Raw genomic sequence first — 22,157 nt, forward strand, 5'->3', positions numbered from 1 at the left:
ATAGACTTAAGCAAATGCTTTAAGGAATTCAGAAAGTGAAAAAGATAAAACAAGGTGAGGTTAATAAACATCACTTTCCTCAGATAACTGGTAACCCAGGGCATGTGCCATTTAATTCACACAAAATAACTTTATTAACTAATTATAGGAGGTGGAGAAACATAAGAAAGGAACCATGTTAGAAGAAAAATGTAAGGACACAAAAGCTCTTAAAGAAACTAAAATATATGACAGAGGGATAAAGGATAGAAGGAAAGGGCTGAATCAATATATTTATTTGAGTTTAGAATAATCTAAGTGATTTTAAAATGCTTTGAAATATTTAATAACCTAGTAATAACTATTAAATGTATTAATTATGTATTTTATAAATATTATTCCATGAATATCAGAAGAATGCACTACAAAACACATTCTCTTACAAGCCACATACACTAAGTACTGACTCGCAAATTGTCTGCTGGGAGAAACTCACTGCTCCAGACAGACAGGTAGTGGAAGTAAAATCATTGACCTCTTCCTTAATATGCCAACATAGAGTCAAAATTAGGATTAAAAAAAAAATTAAGATGTTTTAATGAGGTGATAATTCAAATGGATTTAACTCTGAAATAGTTTCCAAGCCTCCATCCAACATTTTGTAATACATTTCATTCTTTGTTTATATAAAAAGAAAATAAAATTACTATGTTATCCAATGCCAAATTCTTAACATCAAAAAGTTGATTTATACTGCCTCCTAGTGTACAGTGAGGATATCTGATTAATATATAAACTTTAATTTTAAAAACATTTTAATATTAAAACTATAATTTGTGTAAGAGTTAAGGTGTACTTTCAAAGTTTAAAAAAGAAACAAATAGTAAAGTTTCCTTTAAGAAGGAAATTGAACCCAGAAGGAAGGCTGAGTTACATGAAGGGATTGTAAGCAAAGAAAATCATAAAAAAATAATAACTGTATAAAATAATAACAAGAATGTTGAATTGAAAGGATTTTTAAAAATCTTGACTTTGTGTGATTGGCACACAATGCAATGTAGAGATCTTGTATCGTAGAAATGACACTTGAAACCTTTATGATCGTATTAACAAATGTCACCCTAATAAATTTAATTTAAAAAAATCTTAAGGTTAGAGAAAACATATTGATTGTGAGGGAAAATGGGTATTAAAAACCTTCTAAGGGTCTCCTTGATTTGATTTGAAGGAAAGTAAATATATTGATTAATCTTAGACTTCTAATAAACTCTACCAATCCAAAAGAAGGTAAGAAAATAAGGAAAAAATAAAATAATATATAGCACAGTAAAATTTAAAGTAAAACTGTAAAATGTTATATTAGGCTAATACTATCAAATGAAGGTGTATACTAGAACTACATTAATATTTAAAAAAGTAGACCTCAGGTTAAAAAGCATTATTGGAGATAAAGAGGGACGTGCATACACCCTCATCAATTATTTAGGAAGATTATAATTCCAAACTTAAAATTTATCTAATGCTAAATCTTCAACACATGCAAAGCAAAAACTGACAGAACTACAAGAAAAAAATTAATCTACAAGTGAAATTTTAATATAGCTCTTTCAGATAATTAATAAATCAAGTGAACAAAAAATGTCAGTAAGAATATAAGATTAGAACAATATAGTTAACATATTTGCTGTAATGGATAAACATATAGTGTATATACCTATCTCCCTAAGACATTTTCAGTAAACATATATTTTAGGTGATCCTGCAGGTGTCAAGAAATTTTTTAAAAAGCATCAAAATTCTTTGACTAAATGCAAAACATACAAAATAGTAATGTTAAAATATATAGAACTGAATGATAATAATATTTATCAAAGCTTGTGTGGTAGAGTTAATATGAAGAATTTATAGCCTTGAATGCTAGCTACATTAGAAGAGGAAAAAGCAATGTCTGCTTTTTCCACAGGGGGGGAAAAAAATCTAACAGACTTACTGCCACTGGATCCTTTTGGTGAAGTTGTGCAGCTGTTACTTGTGTGAATCCACCTGGGTAGCTATTAAAAGAAGCAAAGACATTAAAGCTGGGAGTAGGCTATGGTATAGTATTCTTGAATACTAGAGGCCCAGTGCATGATTGAATCATGCACGTGTAGGGTCCCCTACACGCTTTGGCTTTTTGCGGTGGAGCTGGGTGCCTGTCCGCTAGTGCACCAGGCCTTTCAGAAGCCTACGGCTCGGCGGAGGCTTCTGAAAGGCCTGGTGCCGGAGCAGACAGGCACCCAGCTCCCCCACTTTTGATGGTCCGCGGCCGCTGAGGGGGCTGCCGCGGACACCTGGCTACCCTGCCGTTGAGAGGCGCAGCTGGGTGTCCGCGGCAGGCCCCCTCAGCGGCCGCGGATCTGGCCGTTGAGAGGCGCAGGGGGCGGGAGTCCCGCCCCCTGCACCTCTCAACAGCAGGGTAGCCCCTCTCAGTGGCAGTGGATCCATGCCTCTCAATGGCCGGATAGGCCACCCCGAGTCCCGCCCCCCAGCGTCCCGCCGCCCAATCGTGGGCGTAACAGAGTGATGGTAATTTACATGTTACTCTATTATTAGATAGGATTCTTTTATAATATAAAACTATTTTTATTATGAAATTATACTTGCTTCTGGAAACTATGCTATTCATTAATGTCTTAAAAATTAAGTAGTAGCCTAGGCAATATGAAATACTATTCTTTTATGTGGGAAACCATCATTATTTCACAAAAAATTCCACATCTTGAAAAATTTCTTGGCATGACTACTTATATTTTTATTGGAATTTAGTTATTCATCATTCACTCATTCACTTGCTCACTCACTCATTTATCCTGAGGTAGTTTATCGCTGTTTGAATTAAGAAAAAGCAATGGTAAAAATTCCCTGCCAAATTAGACTAAACGTCTGCATAAGCTAGTGGTCAAGTTTAGGGAAAACAATGGTAGACCATCTGGTTCTGAAATAAAGTTCAAACTCTAAAGAGGCCATGGTCCTATTTCCTATTAACTAAGAGTTATATGTTGCCCCTAAGTAATAAAATATTTCATTGTGTTCAGATAAAAAATATATAAATGTGTAAACTGGAGATTAAAAATGTGTTTATTTGGGATAATATTAGAGGTAGCTCAGTCACTTGAATACCAGAGATTAAAGTCTGGAATCTAGATTTCCTATTGGCTTCCTAATATTAGGCAACTCATTTTACCTCTTTATATGAGTTTACTCATATAAAAACAATGATAATGTCTGCCCCAGCTACTTTTCAAGATTTTTATGAGTCAATTGAGAAAAAGTTTGTGAAAATGCTTAAGAAATTTAAAATAAAAACAATATTAAGATGTAAGGTTTTATTACAATGGATGAATGAATAAAGCCTAAATGATTTTCAAGGAAGGAAAAAAAAAGTAGAATCAGTGAACTCTGCAAGAAAAGTTTAAGATGAACCTAAATGTGTTTCCTTTCATAAGTTTCTTTTCAACAAGTTAAAAACAGTTTTAAGATGATTTAAAGAAGCACCTTTTAGGAATAAATTTAAGAAAGCATATTTATAAGTTTGCTGAGAAAGATAATTTTCAAGTTGAAATTCACTTATTTCACAATGGAATTTCAGATTCAGAAAAAGAAATACCTGTCTAGACTTCTATTTTTTGTATTCTTTCTCTCCAGGGGGGAAAAATACTTTACACCTTCTACACTAAAGATTTTCTATTTTTAACACTAGGATGGCAACTTCTAAACCATAATCCCATTTATATTATATTTCAGAAGTTTGGATTTTATACTGAAAATTCTGAGAAGGGGAACAACTTGAGTAATGCAATACTCAGTTGGCTTGTTTTCCAGCTCCTTATAAAAGTCAAAATTTTAATTTCAAAAACAGAGCAATGAGTAAGTAGGGTAAATTATATTGTGCACTACTACACAGTGACTGAAAATAACACTTACATTAAGTAAAAATAGATATAAACATATATATTAAAATGTTCATTTAATGGATGAAGATGATTTTTAGTTACTTCTCTAAATTTCTTTGTATTTTCTAACATTAGCATGCATTAAAACTTTTACAACTAGAAAGATAAATGCTGAATACATAATTGCAATAAAATATTAGGAGCATAATAAAAACACTATGTCCAAAGTGTAAGTCGAGTCACCAGAAACAGAGAAACAAAAAGCAAAGATTCTATCTAGAAAAGAGGGACAATGATACAGTGGAGATATTTGAAGTGAAGCCATATAAAGAACAGGAAGGAACCACAGATGTTTAAAGACCAAGGAAAAGATAAGCCAGTGGGCACCTGCTGATGATGGTCTCAAAATTATCTGAAGAATGTTATGTGGAAGAGATACAATTATTTCACTTTGCCCCAAAGAGAAGAAATAAAACTAATGTGAAAGCAGGAGAAAAACAGATTATGACTCAATAGCATAAAGATCTTACTGAAATTTAGAGCACTTCAAAGGTGGAATGAATGGGCTGTCTTATGAGTATGAGACTGGTATTATTCAAACATAGGCAGACACCTATAACTTGAAAGGTATGTTGTGGAGATTTTAGGTATCTTCCAAACTTGGGATTTTGCTCGCCACTAAAACATCTCAAGTACTTTCAGATGTTCCGGATGGTTCTGGAAACAGCAAATGAATTATAGGAGCAGAAAAAAGAAGTGAGAATATTGGCTAAAAAATGAGAATAATCTTGACTGGAATAGTTCATGTGAAAAGTTTCAAGGAAAAACAAATTCTGTTAGTAATAACTGTGATTTGGTCCAGGTTTGTGTTTTTTGATTGAGTAAATTATATATTACCATGAGTAAAATTAGTATTTTTTTAAATGCCAAATTTTGAAAAGACATTTTTCTTTTACATAAGATCAATGGTATTATTAAGGTAATACATTTCAACTGCCTATCTTCTGTGACAATGGCATCGTCTTACCCAGTATGTGAAGAGTATACTTTTTGTTCCCATTTGTTTCCAGAAAATGCTATGTGCCTTGTGTTCATTATGACAACATGGTCACCACAGTCACCTAGATTTAAAAAGAAAAAAGAAAAGATTTTTATATGAAAAATCTTTAAGCAAAAGTGACCTTGATTATTTATAAAGCTTACCAAAGTCTAAACAACACATTAAAAATATAAAGGAAGTCACAGTGCAACATCACCATCCTTGAATGGATTTCTGTTACTGCTTTATACAACATCTAAGTATAGAAAGAGTTGGCTAACCATTTGGAAAATCTCAACAATGGAAGGTGAAAGAAAATTTAATAAAGATGCCAATATAAACAATACATTTTTAAAGGCAAATTATTGTTATTTCTATTATATCTTTCTATTAATAATTTCACTTCACTAAAAATGTGTATTTGAATTAAATACTTTTAAATGTCTAGTATAAATTTTTCCTTAAAAACAGAAGAGAAAATGAAAACAATATGCATGTAGTTATAAAAAGCATATGTTTTGCCAATAGGTAAATTGAAAACAAATGTAAAACATCACAATTTATTCTTCTTCTCATATGTAGAGAAAAGAGTACTAGGATCTTATGCTTAACTCCCTAACCCAATATTTTTTCCAACCATATTTAACTAGTTAAATTTAAACGGTCACTCTCAACTCTGACTGCATTCATATTAGACAGAATGGGATGACCTGAAAATTTAAATATATGTATTAGACTAATTTTCCAGTGAGAAGTACCCTTAAGTTAGGCTGTTCATCTAAAAAATAAATAAATAAATAACCCAAAACACACACACACACAAAAAAAAACACCCAGAAACGTTAATATGTAAATTTTCACGAGTTACTATATGTGACAAGATCAAGTAATCGGTAATATTTATTAAGTGCTTATTCTACTAATAGAAAAAATAAACTTCAAAAGATTTTAGAAGCTTATTTATTTAAGAAAAACACCACTGAAAAAATAAAAAGTATAAATAAGTATCGTATATGAAAACTAAAGATTACATTATGTGATTCTATACAGAACTTAGACTCTGAGTGAGAGAATTTTCTGAGAGAAGCTCATAGTCTATATAGAACAAGGGCAAAGGAAAGAGGATAAAGATGAACTTTTTTCACTAGACTGAAGGAGAATCCAGAGGTGTAAAGGGAAAACCTGGGAAGCTTGCTGTTAGTGTGTTGAAAAGGATAGTTTGATAGTATTTGGTGACTAAAGTTCCTAAAAGAGACACATGGTAGGTTAGTAAGGCAGTTGGGGGCAAATGAACCAAAATAACAAAGAGGGTGACAAGATATCTATATAGTTTCAAATAATGTTGAAATACCTTAGCTTTCAGTCAGACATTTACAGTTGAAGAAGTTAAGACCCATTAAGGTTCAGTGATTTGCCAAAAGCTCACACACCAAATTACTTAAACCCTGTTCAGGCTCTTTCCATGACACCTATTTAGAGGGAAAATGGAATCTTTAACTTTCCATTGAAGCTGAATTTATTTGAAAAATTAGATGGCAAAATTAAAATAATACAATAATTAACATTTAAAATAGATTGACACTTAACTGAATAGCAAGAGAAAAATGGGCAAACTGGGTTACTTTAAGAAGAGCATCACAATTTTTTTTTCCTAACAAGTCCTTAAAATTTTTAAAGAAATAGAAAATAGAACCAGAGACATTGAAGAATGCAACAGACTGATTTATTTCAGACAGAAAATTGAATGTCACTTTTCAAATAAACATTTTGCAGTGATTATGAGCAAATAATGCATGCTTAATAAATACTGGTTAAGCCAATAAATGTTAGAAATAAACTAAATACACAACATATTTATAAATTGAAAACTGTTTTCTTTAAGTTTTGATTTTAGTGACATCTTGTGGACAGGACAAGTTTTGCTGATGTTAAGTTATATATTAAATTTAGTGTGAAACAAAACTACAATTCAACCTTTAAAATGTAAATTCCTAATTTCATAAAAAAGTGATTCTCGCCGAAACCGGTTTGGCTCAGTGGATAGAGCGTCAGCCTGCGGACTCAAGGGTCCCAGGTTCGATTCCGGTCAAGGGCATGTACCTTGGTTGCGGGCACATCCCCAGTAGGGGGTGTGCAAGAGGCAGCTGATCAATGTTTCTCTCTCATCGATGTTTCTAACTCTCTATCCCTCTCTCTTCCTCTCTGTAAAAAATCAATAAAATATATTTTTTTTTTTTTAAAAAAAAGTGATTCTCCTAGAAAGGGATGGCCCAACAAGCAACCAGGAAAGTTCTGGTGTTCCGGCAGAATGATTACTCCTCAGTGTGTGAGGAACACTTCTGCAATAATGGCCTACTTTTCAGGAAGCAGAACCTCCATTTAGTGCCAGGTAAGTGCTATACCTTAAGAAGGAAATTAGGTGACTACTGCTAACTCCCCTTTTCCCCAAATTTTGCATCATTTGCATTTCTACAAGGACAACCTAAGAGATCTTATTTATCACTTTGTTGATATCACTGCAAAGGAGTCAGAGATAAAGCAAAAACTTCTAACTAGAGCAACTAAAAGAGAAGAGATGCTATTAATTGAGATGGGAAAACATGGAAGAAACAGGTTGGTTGGGACGGAGAAAATCATGAAGGAAAACATCTTCAAATGGACTTATTCTATTGCAGATGTCTATTAGACACAAGATTTTTCTGAGTAGAAATGTGGCTATGTGAGTCTGGAATATAGGAAAAGGGTCAAAACTGGAGACATAAATTTGGGAGCCATTAGCATAGAGATTATACAGGGTAGGTCAAAAGTAGGTTTATTATAGTTGCTCGTATGAAAATAATACAATAATTTATAAACATAATAAAAGAATAAACTGGGTTTCATGTATTCACAACTGTAAACCTACTTTTGCCCCACCCTGTATTTAGAGGCATGAGACTGAATGCGATCCCATAGGGAATGTGAAGAGGTTCAGGGTCTGGGTTCTGGGACACACCCAATTTTTAGTGGGAGAAAAATGACTGGGAGTTTAGAAAGTTGAAGAGAGCAAAAGGGAACTGGGAAAATGGAATCAATAAGAGGTGAAGAAACAGGAAGAATGGCATCCCGGAAAAACAGTGAAAATGTTTTTAAAAAGTTCTCATCATGAAAATTAGCCTGGACTCCTCACAAGATCAATGGTAAGAAACAAATAAGAGAAGGATTATACTAGATTAAAAGACACTAAAACAAAACATAACTAAAGGCAAAACATAACCCTGGTTGGACCATAGTTCAAAAAAGGAATAGCTAAAAAAAATATTCTTGGGATTACTAGGGAGCTTTGAAACTGTACTGGATATTAAACTGCATAATTAAATTATTTGCTTATAACAGCATTTTGGTTACACAGGAAAATACATTTTTACTTAGGAGACATATGCTAGAGTATATAGGGAAGATAATAACATCTTCAACTTGTTTTCAAATGATTGAGTAAAAGATATATGATAAAATGTTTATAATTATGGAATCCAAGTTAAGGGCATAAAAAAATTCACTGTACAATACTGAACATTTCTGAAAAAGCTAGAACTTTAATAATAAAAATTAGAAAAAGTAAAGAGCAAACAACCCAGTAAAAAAAAAAAAAAGCAAAAGACATGCACAGATATTTCACAGAGGAGGAACTGATAAAAGGCTAATAAACAAATGAAGAGATAGCTTCATTTGTAATCAGGGAAATGTAAATTAAAACCATTAAGAGAGAGCATTTCACATCTGGTGTTCAAAATTAAAAAGAATGAAAATATTCAGTGTTACTAAAGCTGAGGAGTAAAAGAAACTTACATGCTGTTGGCAGGAGAGGACATTGGCATAAAGACTAGCTAGCTTCCCAGGCAGCTTTGAACCCAGAAATTCCTGTTTTACTGAGACGTCAGATAAGCTCTTCCATGTGAGCACCAGGAAAAAGGTACAAGAATATTGATAGCAATGTTGTTTGTAATCAAAAAAATAAGTTGGAAACTGAGGGCATGGGTATTGAGTTCATTATCATCATTAATTTTCTTTAAAATAATACCTATATTTATATAGATAGATACATCTATATCTTTCTATCTCTTTGTATATATATTTCATGCTACAAAATAAAGATAATTAAAACTGTGATCAACCACAACAAATGTTGTTGACAGGTCAAGCAAGATGAGGAATGACACCTGGATCCAGTAGGTTGGACACTGATGAGCCTAGGTTAAGTGATGTCAATCAAAACTATACAATAAAAACCCAGCGGTTGTTACAGCGTTACGACCAAACAACCAGTCACCAGAAGGTGCATGGAGCACCTCTCGGTCCCCCCCTCCCCCCTCCCAGCCCCTGAGCCGCTAGCCATGGGGCGGGGGGCGGGACTGGGGACTGTTGAGCAGCAGCAGCGGGGGGGGGGGGGGGGGGGGGGGGAGTTTCACGGAGCAGTGGTGGGGTGGGGGAGCCTCGTGGAGCAGTCGAGGGGCAGGGGGGATTTTGTGCAGCAGTGGCAGGGCAGGGGAAACCTCGAGGAGCAGTCAAGGGGCAGCGGCTGTGAGCATCACCGAGTGTCCCGGGGTGGGGAGCTTCATGTAGCATCGAAGGGTGGCAGAGGCCATGCGACAGAGGCCAGGCTAGGCCTAGGGACCCTACTTGTGCACGATTTTGTGCACTTAGCCTCTAGTCTATAATAAGCAGAAGTCTTTTAGTATGAAAGCAACTTGTTTTGGAAAAAGGATACAGAAAAGCAAATTTATTAATTTAAAATAGCAAAAAGTAAACTTCCCATGCCTAGCTAATTCTACATATCTTTCTGGAGGAAAAGGTTTTAAGAAGAGAGGGCAAGCTTATTTGCTCATTTTTTAAAACCTGTACATTCAAATGTATATTGCTGCGTGAAGAAACATGGATAGAAATTAACATATAATTTATAGTCCAAATCAGGATATTTCTGAGTGTGAAAGAGGGGGCCACTGATAATTTTCCTAGGGCAATGGTATAAACTGGGGTTGTCCCAGGCAAACTGGTCTGTATGGTTTTCCTATAAATAAGCCAGATTCATTTTAGTGCTCTAGTAGGTTTTTAGCAAGAATGAAATAAATGATCATCAGGAAAAAAAAGAGGTCCTTAAAAGCAGCCCACTCAACTACTTCAAGATTCTATTCTGGCATGTTAATTGTGGTTAATTTACAGGTCTAAATGTACTCACTCGTTTGATGATACACAGGTTTATGCAATCCTTGAAGTCTAATTGATGCCACAGCAGCAAGTTTGCCAGGGGGCTGCATTTTCCCATCTAAGAGATACCAAACTCGAGCAAAAGTGGCCCATTGCTTGGAAAAACAGAAGGGGAAACAAATAAAATTCTAATTAAAATAGAAATAATTATTATATATTATCAAAGAATAATACGATAATTTTTCCTGCCTGCTTTTCTATTAGTAATATGCATCATGCTTTACTAAAAATATTCCAGATATTTATTTCCCTTTACATTATGACTTATATATTTTTTTTATCGGGCATAGCAGAAAACCTGGAAGGTTAATAAGAAGCCTGTATGAAGTAGAAGGTGTGTGGTGAATTAGGAACTGAAGACTATTCAGGAGTTTAATTCAAAGGGAAAATTAAATAGCAGAATGTGGCTGGAAAAGTATAGATGAATGATGCTGAATAAATGTAAATTAAAAAAGAAAAACTGCCTTAGACATATTTAGGCTGCCTTAGGCATAGACCACCATCTTTTCAGTGCCTATAATGCCTTCAAACTCGAGGACACTTACAGCCCAGAAAGATGTCGACCACATGCTTCCTCTATGCCAGTGGTCGGCAAACTCATTAGTCAACAGAGCCAAATATCAACAGTACAACGATTGAAATTTCTTTTGAGAGCTAAATTTTTTAAACTTAAACTATATAGGTAGGTACATTGTTATTAACTTAATTAGGGTACTCCTAAGCTGGCCTTTGCTAAAAACTCAAGGGGCCAAAGAGCCGCATGTGGCTCGCGAGCTGCAGTCTGCCGACCACTGCTCTATGCATATACACAAGCAGCTACACGATGCTGGAAAAAATACAACTAGGCTAGCTGGTTTCATTTTCAATTTAATGATCACAACCTCAAATCAGCCTATAAAACTGCTTACCAATTCTGTTTTTCTCCTGTTCTCATTTTTCTAGTCTCTGTTTAGTTCCCCTTGCATATGTTTTGTCTGATTTATCCCTATTATATGTATTTTGATTGTAAATGCTATTGTATTTTTAATTGAAATTTCTGATAGTTTGTTGCTACTATATAGAAATACACTTCACTATTATATATTGGTCTTGTATCTGTATGCTTGCTAAAGATATTCATCAGTTTTAGTAGTTTTTTGTAAATTGATTTTTTAAAAATAGATGATCATGCCTTTTGTAAAAAAAGATAGCGCTAGCCCATATCCTTTCCCTACCATTATCAGCTTATGAACTAATAAAACAATTCAAACAGCAGGAATTCTACAGGACAATCTTGTTTCTTCAACAAATTGCAAGGAAAAGGGACCTATTTATTAAGAGAGACTTACCAAAACAACAACTTATTGCATTTTGGGATCCTATTCCAAAGGGACAAACTGTAAAAATATTATGTATTTGTATAATACATGACCTATAAAACTGGAAATTTAAACACATACTGGATATTTGATATTAGTTAATTTTTCATTTAACTTTGATAAATGATATTGTGATTTTTAAAAAATCCTTGTCTTGTAGAGAACATATTGAAATATTTACTGATGAAATAATGAGTCCGTGCTTTACCTCAAATTCATAAAGAAGGGAAGGAAGTCAATGGGGGTACAGATGAAATTACATTGGCTATGAGTTTTCTGATAGTGGGTGACATCTATTTTTATATACGATTGCAATTCTCCATAATAATTTTTTTAAAGCAACGCCTGACCTCACTTCTCCAACAGCAACTGCCTCATTTCTTTCCTTTCCTTTTTCTTCATTACAATTTGTCTCTCCACATTCTCTTTTCAACCTACTCCAATCTGGCTTTTGTTCTCCCACACCTATCACTTAGGCCTGCCAAAGTTACCATGACCTTCATGCTCCTAAATCCATAGGTCAGTTCTAAGTCCTCCATACAGTTGATCATTTCCCTCTCCCGGGTATTCTTTCTTCACTTGGCTTCCAGGACACCACCCGGTGGTGTCCCCCCGCTCCCTCCCCCCCTTGCTGGTTCTCCTGTTATCCCTTGCCTCTGAAATGTTGAAAGGTCCCAGAACTCGGCTATAGGCCCTCCTCTCTTCTCTATACTCACTTCCTCAAAGACTTCATCCAGACCTATACCTTTAAATGCCACATGTATGCTGATGACTCCCAAATTCACATCTCTAGCCTGGACCTCTTCCCTGAACTCTACACTGGGATCCATTTGCCCTCTTTAACATCTGCACTTCAGTGCTGCTTAAACCACAAGTAGCAAAAGACTAGTTAACCCCCCAATCCAATATCCACCAATACAGAAAAAAAAAAAAAAACTTTGATAAAAAGTTAAAATGCTGCCACAATGCCAAACTATTATACAAGTTTTAAAATGTTTGCTTTTAATTCTTGTATTTACCTAATCAGGGACAGGTTAACAGTTACCTGTCCCAGGAAGGAATCACACTTGGAGCAGAACTGGGCTCAGAGGCACCTTAAACTGAAACACAAAACCCAACTGCTCTTCCAACTGAATCCTGCTTCAGTCTTAGCCTTCCCCATCTCAACTGATGGCACACCCTTCTGGCAGCTGAAACAAAAAACCTGGGAGTAATCCTTGCTTCTTCTTTTGCTACCCTCCCACACGCAATCTTTTAGGAAATCCTATTGGCGCCACCATCGAATAGAACCTGACCATTTTTCAACACCCCACGGTTACTACCCTGGTTTTTGCCACCATCATGGCTAGCCTGGATCACAGCAACAACCTCCTTGGCTTCTATCCACCACCAATCCCCACCTCTAAACAGTCTATTTTCAACTCAGCAAGCGAGAGTGCTCCCGTTAACACCTGCGATCATGTTCTGCCTTGGCTCCAAAAACCTCCAATAGGTTCTCATTTTATTCAGGAAAAAAACAAATTCTGGCAATGATCTACAATGCCCTACGTGATCCATCTTATTACCTCTCTGACCTTCTCTCCTAAAACTCTTGCCGGGAACAAAAGACGTGGAAAGGGCTGCTTGAAAAGAGGAGGGGACGAATACAAAGAGAACAAGAGCAAGTAGGGGCCAGGGCCACGACCCTCTTATCTGTGCTTCCCAGAGGTACCCCCTGGACCAAGGACTCGGCTTCCTGCCCATTCAGCTTCACTAAGCCAGCTGGAGCCACTGAGCGCCTCCTGCCAGTGTAATGAATCCCATCAAGCCAGAGTCCGAGCTCACCTGGGGCGCCCTAGAGAAACTCGACATGTTACCCGACTCGCAGGGCCGTCCTCGGGTCTCCGGAATCCGAGGCAGTCCGCGGCCTCACTGGTCCGGGGGGGAAACGCATCCACCCAAGCAGGACAGTTCCTAGGCCGGCCAGTTCCTTGGCCGCTTCTCCGCTTTTCCCGGGTCCCCTCCCATCTTCCCACGACCGCTGTTTCGTTAAGAAGGAGGAAATAAGGCGGCCATCTCTAGAATAACTCCCGAAATTCACTCCTTGCTAGAAAAGCTGCAGAAAACCAACGGCGAGCACACAATTTCCAGCCGACCTCAATAGAAGGGAACCGGAAGTGCGTCGGCGGCGCGCGGCTGTTTTGATGTGGGATCGGAGCGGGGAAACCCGGGCTCAGCGCGGGGAGAGATGGATCGGTACCTGCTCCTGGTCATCTGGGGACAAGGAAAAGTCCCCTCGGCGGTGGGTGGGGAGCCGGAGCGCCCGCCAGGGCCGTCGTCCTCTGAGGGTACCGAGAAGCAGCCAGGTGAGTGCTGGGCTGAGAAAGAGCGGGAACGGCTTTCGGGGGGGCGGAGAAGAGATGTGAGTTTGTATCAAGTTCCCTGGGGAGGGAGCTATGGAGTTGTCCCAGGCAGCTGTGACTCTATCGGGGAGTGCTGAAATGTTTCATTGTCTTCCTGGAAAAATAGGGACAACTTGGTGGATGCAAGATTTTGGCGCCCAGAAGTTCTTGGCAACAGTAGAAATTTAATTGAATAAGTTCTCTGTGCTTTAGAATTTCTGCTTTTTGGAAATATTTGCATTCCATAGGTATATCTGTCCTCTTGTGTTGCAAATGCAGGTAATACAGAAAAGAACACGATGGAAAAGACTCTTAGTCTCTTAGAGTTCGCATCCTAATGGGAGGAGACATCCAACACATAAGTAAAAAACAAACAAACAAAACCCCCACAAATCATAACTTTAAAACATATTTAATTGTTTGAGAAGTCACTGCTTTTTCGTGCTCTTGTCTAGACTCGGTATTGCACTTATTTATTTGTTTTGATCAAGCAGGCATTGTGAGGAGGAAGTGTATGTGGTTGTGTATAGGGTGCTGTGACAGGGTTTCATTTTCAGCATACTTTTTCTTTGGGGGGAATTTTGGGTATGTTACCTGGCTAGCGTGTACAAACCGGGAGCGTTTCCTATTTTCTCCGCTTGCTTTTGATATATTATAACAAAACTTGAACAGAGCATATTTCTTTTATGTTCAACATGTTGTTCTTGAGAGTATCTTATGGTGAAATTAGAATAGGCCTAGATTATGTAACTCTTGAGCCCATTTAATTAGTCTGTCATTTCCTTTTCAGACTTGACAGCAGCAAATGTTTATCACCTTCTGAAAAGAAGCATTTGTGCTTCAATAAATCCAGAAGATAGTACTTTTCCTGGTAAGTACAGCACAAATCCCTCTTTTCTCTGGCACAGCACTTACTGGTACTGGAAATAAACTTGTTTTCTTTTTTCTTTTTTTAATCACAGTAGCTATTTTTAGAATCCATTTACTAGTACATTAGACTTGAATATCACTTCAGCTCTTCAGCTCTATCACTTTTCTTTTTGCTGTGCTTTTGTCTTTTTTTTTTTTCTTTGTCAATTCCCTCTTCCTAGCATCTATTTTGTAAAATATCAAGTGGATTTATCACAGGAAGACAGAAGGCAACACAATTACATCTTTTGCCATCTATGTGCAAACTGAATATAATTGGTAATAGGCACTTAGCATCTTTCCTAGCTTCCATGAATTAAGCCTCAGTTACTACATTTCTGCTTCTCTCTCCATTGAATCTAATTTCTATGCAGAGCTCTAAGTTCGTGCTTTTCTTACACTCACCCTGTGGAGAACCTTAATTTCATATCCACTTGTAATATTCCAGCTTCAAGGAGAGCATCCTCCTTGTCTTAGGTTATAGTTACTCTTTATTCCCTTTCTAGCCAGACCTTCATGGTCTTTGAAGAGAGAATTGTTTCCACTAAAATGACTTGCACAGTTGTGTGTGAATCAATAGGAATACAGTGGGGTTTTTTCAACATCTTTATGGTAGATTTTATTGTTTCAAATGATGATTAATAATACAGATTTTGGCCCTGGCTGGTTTGGCTTAGTGGATAGAGCATCAGTCTGTAGACTGTGTGGTCCCGGGTTTGATTCTGGTCAAGGGCGGATGCCCGGGTTGCAGTCTCGATCCCCAGTTGGGGGTGTGCAGGAGGCAGCGAGTCGGTGATTCTCTCGCATCATTGATGCTTCTATCTCTCTCTCTCTCTCCCTTCCTCTCTGAAATCAATAAAAACATATTTAAAAAAGAAAATCTAAGTGTTTATGGTGGCCCAGCTGGTGTGCATCAGTAGTTGAGTGTTGACCTATGAACTGGGAGGTCACGGTTCAATTTACCGCCCAGGTTGCACGCTGGATTCCCAATAACCAATCAGTGATTCCCTCTCATCTTTGATGTTTCTGTCTCTCTCCCCCTGCCCCCCCGCTGCTTCTCTGAAATCAATAAAAAATATATATATAAAAAAGTATTCATGGTGAGTGAACACGTGTGTGTGTATAATGCACATTATATATATTACATATATAATTTGGACTACCTATATGTATCACAATTATATAATTCTCTAAGTATATATGCTATAACATCTGCTTAATTGTGGTATATCTTTCTTCTAATAAGTGTGATTTTTTTTTCAAGCCTGTTCAGTTGGCGGTATACTTAGCTCCAAGAAGTGGTTCTTTGCAGTGCAAGCCATATGTGGATTTTATCAGGTAATATAAGTTTAGAAATATAGTCATTAGTGAATGTCTTTATTAATATAAATAATTTCACGAACCCATCATTTAATGCCATCTTTTGATATATTAGTTTTGTAGTTCTGACTGGGAAGAGATACATTTTGGTACAGAAAAAGATGAAATTGAAGATCTTCTACAAACAAATATCGAAGAATGTCGGAGTGCTGTTGAGTGTTTTGAGGAAGAAGATAATAATAGCAGGGAGTCCTTATCCTTGGCTGAGTATGCTTATATGCTTTTTATAATATCTTTAGTTCACATTAGATAGTATTTTAGCGGTAGAATGAAGATTAGATATTTTAGCAGCTACAGTAGAGGATTTTAGTTACTTGACACTTTCACCTTTTCATTTTGGAATGCAATAGACGATTTGGGTTATCTGAGTAAAATTCTTTAAAGTGCAAAAATTGGAGTCAGATAATATGTAGCACTTTAGCTTATATAATTGTAGGAACCATAAAAAGTGATATTTTAGTTAATATGCTTTATAATTATATTTTATAATGAAGAGAACCTTTAAGGTTAATAACTGGCATTCAAAGCAAACTGTCATTGTTATTTTGCTATTTGAGGCTGAAATATTATTTCTTCAATTTATATATATCTCCAGTATTTTAAGTACCTTTAAAAATTCATAAAGACTTTTTGAGGATTAAATAGGTAATTGAGTTCACTTTTAGGTTTGTTTTTTAATTGTACAATATATAAGCTGATTCAGGTGATACAAGTGGTGATAATTTTTTTTCATGAAATATTCTGTCTTGACTCATAATCAATGCCTTCTATTTTAATCTTCCATATTGCATTACCAAAAAACACTTTTATTTACTTTAGTATTCACATACTATATTTCAATAAATTGTTACAGACTTCTAAAAATTCAGTTTTCTATCTTCAGATCACATTTGTTTGTATTGATTAACGAAGGGAGACATTGTAGAACTGTGGAAAGAACATTGAACCAGGGGTTATATAACTAGTGTCTAGTTACATCATCTTGGGCCAGTCACTTAACTTCTGTGGTCCTTTGTTTTCGTATTTGTAAAGCGTTGAGATCCTTTCAAAGGATTATAAGGTATTTTCCAGCCTCAGTTCACTTATAATTCCTTATGTTTTCCACCACTACTACATGATGATAGACAAGTCTAAAAGTAAATATTTCTACTAAATGGCCTAATAATTATTTCCACAAGAGGGAGCTTGAGTACTATACATTATCATAGATGCCTTAAGTTTTTTAGACAGTGGTGGGTTTATAATAAAGAATTTAAATAACTTCATAATAAACTATTTTGTGAAAAAAATTCGTCATATGGATCAAACTAATAGATTTTGAAGAATTTGAGGAGAGCACCATATTTCCCAGTCGGGACTGTTATGGTGCTGTTCAGAGCAAAGCAGTATCCTTTACTAAACACTTAGCAATATCTTACTTTTAGGACTCAAAAAAATGCTTGATCTATTAGTTATGATTTTTATTTAATAAACAAGTATAATTTAGGGAGCTTATCTTTGTTATTGTTTGTTTTTGGGTATTACTGAGAAATTGAACTCAGGATTTGCCTCCTGTCTTCCACACCTACTAATTATGTAACTTTAGGAAAATTCTTTCAATTGAGGACTACAATCTATATATATAAATGCCTAAGCAACTGTCCAACCATCCAACCGGTAGCTATGACATACACTGACCATCAGGGGGCAGACACTCAATGCAGGAGCTGCCGAGCTGCAGTGACTTGGCAGCTGTGGTTCTTGGGTGACCCACCTGGAACCAGAGAAGAGGGAGCCCAATTCTGGGGTGCGTCACCCAAGATCCGCCCTCCCACAATCCAGGACCCCTCAGGGAATGTCGGAGAGCCGGTTTCGGCCCGATCCCCGCAGGCCAGGCCAAGAGACCCCGCCTGTGCACCGGGCCTCTAGTAGTAATATAGTAGTACATCATGGAATTATCATGAGGCTCAAATGAGATAGTGCATCTAACATACTTACGAGTATCTAGCACATAGATGCATTGGTATTTATGATGAGATATAATGTGTATGTGTTTTTGTTTTTCTAAATTACCCTTTTATTTTAGTCTATATGAAGAATCTGCAGAAAACTTGCATCAGTTATCAGACAAACTTCCTGCTCCTGGTAATGTATTATGACTGCTTTCAATAATTTGTATTGTATCTTACACTTCCTGTGAGTGATAAGTTCAGCCTTTATCCTTGGATTGTCACTTATATTTTTATTTTTAAAAAATATATTTTATTGATTTTTTACAGAGAGGAAGAGAGAGGTATAGAGAGTTAGAAACATCGATGAGAGAGAAACATCCATCAGCTGCCTCCTGCACACCTCCTACTGGGGATGTGCCCACAACGAATGTACATGCCCTAGACCGGAATTGAACCTGGGACCTTTCAGTCCGCAGGCCGACGCTCTATCCACTGAGCCAAACCGATTAGGGTTGGGTTGTCACTTTTAACTTTGAAATTCGAAATGAAAAATAATTCCTTAATTGAAGTTGATACAAAACATAGTTTACTACTTTAATAAAATACATTCTGGAGACATTAGAGTTCTCTTATTTGTTTTATTTAGTAAGACAAAAATTAGAACTTAGAAAATGAAATACCCATCTGTTTCCTTATTTGTTACTGAAGAAGAATCTTTCCACTACATACCAATGTTTTACAGAGTATGCTCTATAGAACACTAGTCCCATACACAACTCCTGGAAAAAGAAGTTCTTTCACCTAGATAATTTAATAACATTCTTTTATGCTGTGAAGTCACTATACACATCAAATTTAAAGTTGAGCAGTAAGAGAGCCCCTGATTTAACATTTTTTTGTAGAACCCATTTTTTCTTCCCCATAACAGAAATCATATTTTATGAATACTGCATCATACTAGTTTTAAACTGTTTTTGTCTTAAATTCCACTTTCTTTGTGTTAATCAAGTAGCTGGCATCTAAAGCTTGGTATAATTTGCTTCCACAAGTAAACTTTCAAAGAGCTTTCTTTGAATGTTTTTCTTATTCAAGGTCATTTATTAAGCAGATATTTGTTGTCAATTATGTGATATGCATTGTAGTAGGAGCTGAGTATACAGTGATGAGTAAAGCCTATGCATGTACTCCTTATATTCAAGATCATATTTTAGTGTAAAAGATCTTACATGGAAATAACTGAACACATAGGTTAAAAATATATCAATTTTCTAAGCAAAATGTGTCAAGTTCAAAATAGGTACTGAAATATACAGTGAGACAAAATTGGTTTGGAAAATTAGAATACTTTATCAAATTTTTATTTTGCTTCTGTTTCATTTTGATTGTTCTGGTTCTTCAGTAAGTTCATAATTTTATAAAATTTAAAGTTTCATGGAAGTTATCTTTCTCAGGAACCAGTGATGTCAGTATAATTGCGTTTTCTGAGTGTTTTTGCTTTTTTTAAATAGTATTTATTTGAACATTACAATTTTATACTAATTCATTCCCCTTTCTATAACAAAGTCAAGTATAGAAAAATGTGATGAAATTGCACAGGATTGTTTTTTCTCTGTTCCGTATGATAGTATTGATGAGAGCAATGTGTGTAATTAACCAGTGGTGCATAATTGACAAGTAATTGTGATGTAGTTAATTGTTTTGTGGCACATGATAACTATTTCAAAATAACATGGCTTTGAATCAAATGATGAACATTTAAAAATTTTTAGCTCCTAAAGATGTGTATTGTTTTGAAGAATTTTAGAAATTAACGATAAAATTCTCCTTTATCTTCTAGATAAACATAATAGTCAGTTGTTCATGGTACTGTTTTAAGGTAGTTCAGATCTAACATTTTTATAAAATTACAAAAATGCCTTTTTCTCTTTCTAGGTAGAGCAATGATAGATATAATACTCTTGCCCTCTGACAAAGATCCTCCTAAATTAAAAGACTGTTTGCCTACTGTTGGAGCATTAAAACATTTAAAAGAATGGTATTCAGCAAAAATTACCATAGCAGGAAATCATTGTGAAATGTAAGTATCTTTGTTCATTTGATTACTGTCTTTGTTGTCTTTTTACAATTAATATGTTATCCTGTTTTAATAGACTCAGCATTTTAAAAAGTTTTAATGTGACAAGATAGTTTTATATCATACTGTGAATGGAGATTAATTGAAAAGAATCTAGATTTTTCTTGTTTTATACTTGTACTTCTGGTATGTTTAAGTTTTTAGTAAATATTATCGATGCAAATGTACATACTTGCATTAATTTTCACAGAGTGCTTTTAAGTAGGCTTGTATTGTCCATTGAGCACCATAATGAATACTATGGATACATGGATACACTGGATTTATAATGTTATATTTGTTTTTTGTTTTCTGTGCCAATGTAGAAATAAATACATACTGTTGTGTTCTATGATATTTTAGTAAGTATCAATTTCTATTACAGTTTGATCCTTAAAGAGTATTCAAATTAGGTTTATTAACTTCATGATTTTTTTTCGTTCAACAAGTGTTTACTGAGCACTTACTTTATGCCAAGCACAGTAGTAGATGCTGCTGAGTTAAGAAAGTGAGATTTGATCTTTTCATTGAAGTGAGGGAGAAACAGGAATGGTAATAGTCATGATAGTCTGTGATAAGTGCATATGGGGACAATTTAGGAGGTTAGTTCTCTTTTTTAAGATAAGGAATCGGCGAGTCTGTGTGTTTATGTGTATGTGTGTGTGTACATCTGATACACTTAAGCCAATACATATTAAGGTAAAGTCTATTTCTTCACCTGTAATATTAAAGGTAATAATTCAGTGCCTGGTGATGTTAGGATTAAATGAACATGTGATAGCAACTCACTCAGAGGCTGACTTAATGGGTATTCTATATTTAAAAAAGTAGATAAAAGCTATAATATGAATTTGCATTTTTGCCTGTTAGGTTTGCACTTAACTATAACCATTTAATCTAAGTAAAACATAAAACCCTGTATTTAATGATCATAATCCTTTATTTATAGAAATTGTCAGAAAATTGCAGAATACCTTTCTGCTGATGTGGTATCTTTAGAAGATCTTGGAAATGCTGTTGACTCAAAGGAATTATGGAGGGGAAAAATTCAGATATGGGAAAGAAAGGTAAGTGGATTTCTCAGTGGTGTTTGCAAAGCAGCCCATTCAGTTTTATTCATAACATAATTTAAATGAATCTTAGTGAAAATGTACCTTATAAAGATGTTCTAGAATAGCACTGTAAATAGAACTTTCTGTGGTAATGGAAATGTTCTATCTGTGCTTATGCAGTATTCTACTAGCCTCATATTGCTACTGAGCACTTTATATGTGACTATTCAACCCAGGAACTGAGTTTTTAAATTTATTTTCTTTAATTAATTTAAATGTAAATAAATAATGTGATTATGTTTTGGACACTGCAGTTCTAGAATGTAATATGTTTTAAATATAGAATTTGACATTAGTTAACTGCATGTTGTTTAAGCTTCTTTATTTTATCATATACATAGGAAAATTATTTAGTACATAATCTCTTACCTATAATACCAGTTTAGGTAATCTCTGCCATCTACTAACCAGTTCTCTGATTTTGAGCAATTCTTTTAACCTTGCTGGACCCCAGATTTCTTAACTACAAATTGCGACTATCAGATTAGTTGGACTCTCTAATCTTAAATTTCTCGGAGGTTTCAATTCTGTTTGCCATTTCTTCTTGAATATTTTAGTGTATTTTATAAGTTGTGCCCCTGTTGAAGTAAATGTCCTAGAGTTTTGTATGTAGGCAAAACTAAAACCAAGTTTCTTAATATTTGTTCAGGGTGATGTGGAAACATGAGTAGGTCCTTGTGTTCCTGTAAAGGGTTATTGCACTTATTTATTTCAATTTATCCTTAATAAAAGTGTAATACAACCTCTAATAAGACAGCAGGAATTAATGTGGCTGGGTC

The 22,157-nt window shown here is 35.4% G+C and overlaps 2 protein-coding genes across 6 annotated transcripts in view; one reads left to right on the forward strand and one right to left on the reverse strand.

Annotated features, from left to right (window-relative positions):
• Positions 1-13,615, reverse strand: part of MRPL13 (mitochondrial ribosomal protein L13) — a 28,128-nt gene extending 14,513 nt beyond the window's left edge. The window contains exons 1-4 of the mRNA XM_079796357.1: positions 13,377-13,615; positions 10,166-10,289; positions 4,939-5,032; positions 1,970-2,030 (exon numbers count right to left, since the gene is read on the reverse strand). Of these exons, the coding sequence (XP_079652483.1) occupies positions 1,970-2,030; positions 4,939-5,032; positions 10,166-10,289; positions 13,377-13,403 (306 nt within the window). The 5' untranslated portion in view covers positions 13,404-13,615. The remainder of the gene's footprint in view (positions 1-1,969; positions 2,031-4,938; positions 5,033-10,165; positions 10,290-13,376) is intronic.
• Positions 13,616-13,718: 103 nt separating this feature from the next.
• Positions 13,719-22,157, forward strand: part of MTBP (MDM2 binding protein) — a 97,056-nt gene continuing 88,617 nt past the window's right edge. For 4 of the 5 annotated variants that reach the window (XM_079796353.1, XM_079796351.1, XM_079796350.1 and 1 more), the window contains exons 1-7: positions 13,732-13,897; positions 14,724-14,804; positions 16,107-16,180; positions 16,278-16,429; positions 18,288-18,346; positions 20,086-20,230; positions 21,216-21,333. In XM_079796353.1, coding sequence (XP_079652479.1) covers positions 13,780-13,897; positions 14,724-14,804; positions 16,107-16,180; positions 16,278-16,429; positions 18,288-18,346; positions 20,086-20,230; positions 21,216-21,333 — 747 coding nt within the window. In that variant the 5' untranslated portion in view covers positions 13,732-13,779. Of the gene's footprint in view, positions 13,898-14,723; positions 14,805-16,106; positions 16,181-16,277; positions 16,430-18,287; positions 18,347-20,085; positions 20,231-21,215; positions 21,334-22,157 lie in introns of all 5 variants that reach the window. The other variant, XM_079796354.1, reaches the window with a different exon arrangement.

This window comes from Cnephaeus nilssonii (assembly GCF_951640355.1).
Source record: "Cnephaeus nilssonii genome assembly, chromosome: 18".
NCBI lineage: Eukaryota > Metazoa > Chordata > Mammalia > Chiroptera > Vespertilionidae > Cnephaeus > Cnephaeus nilssonii.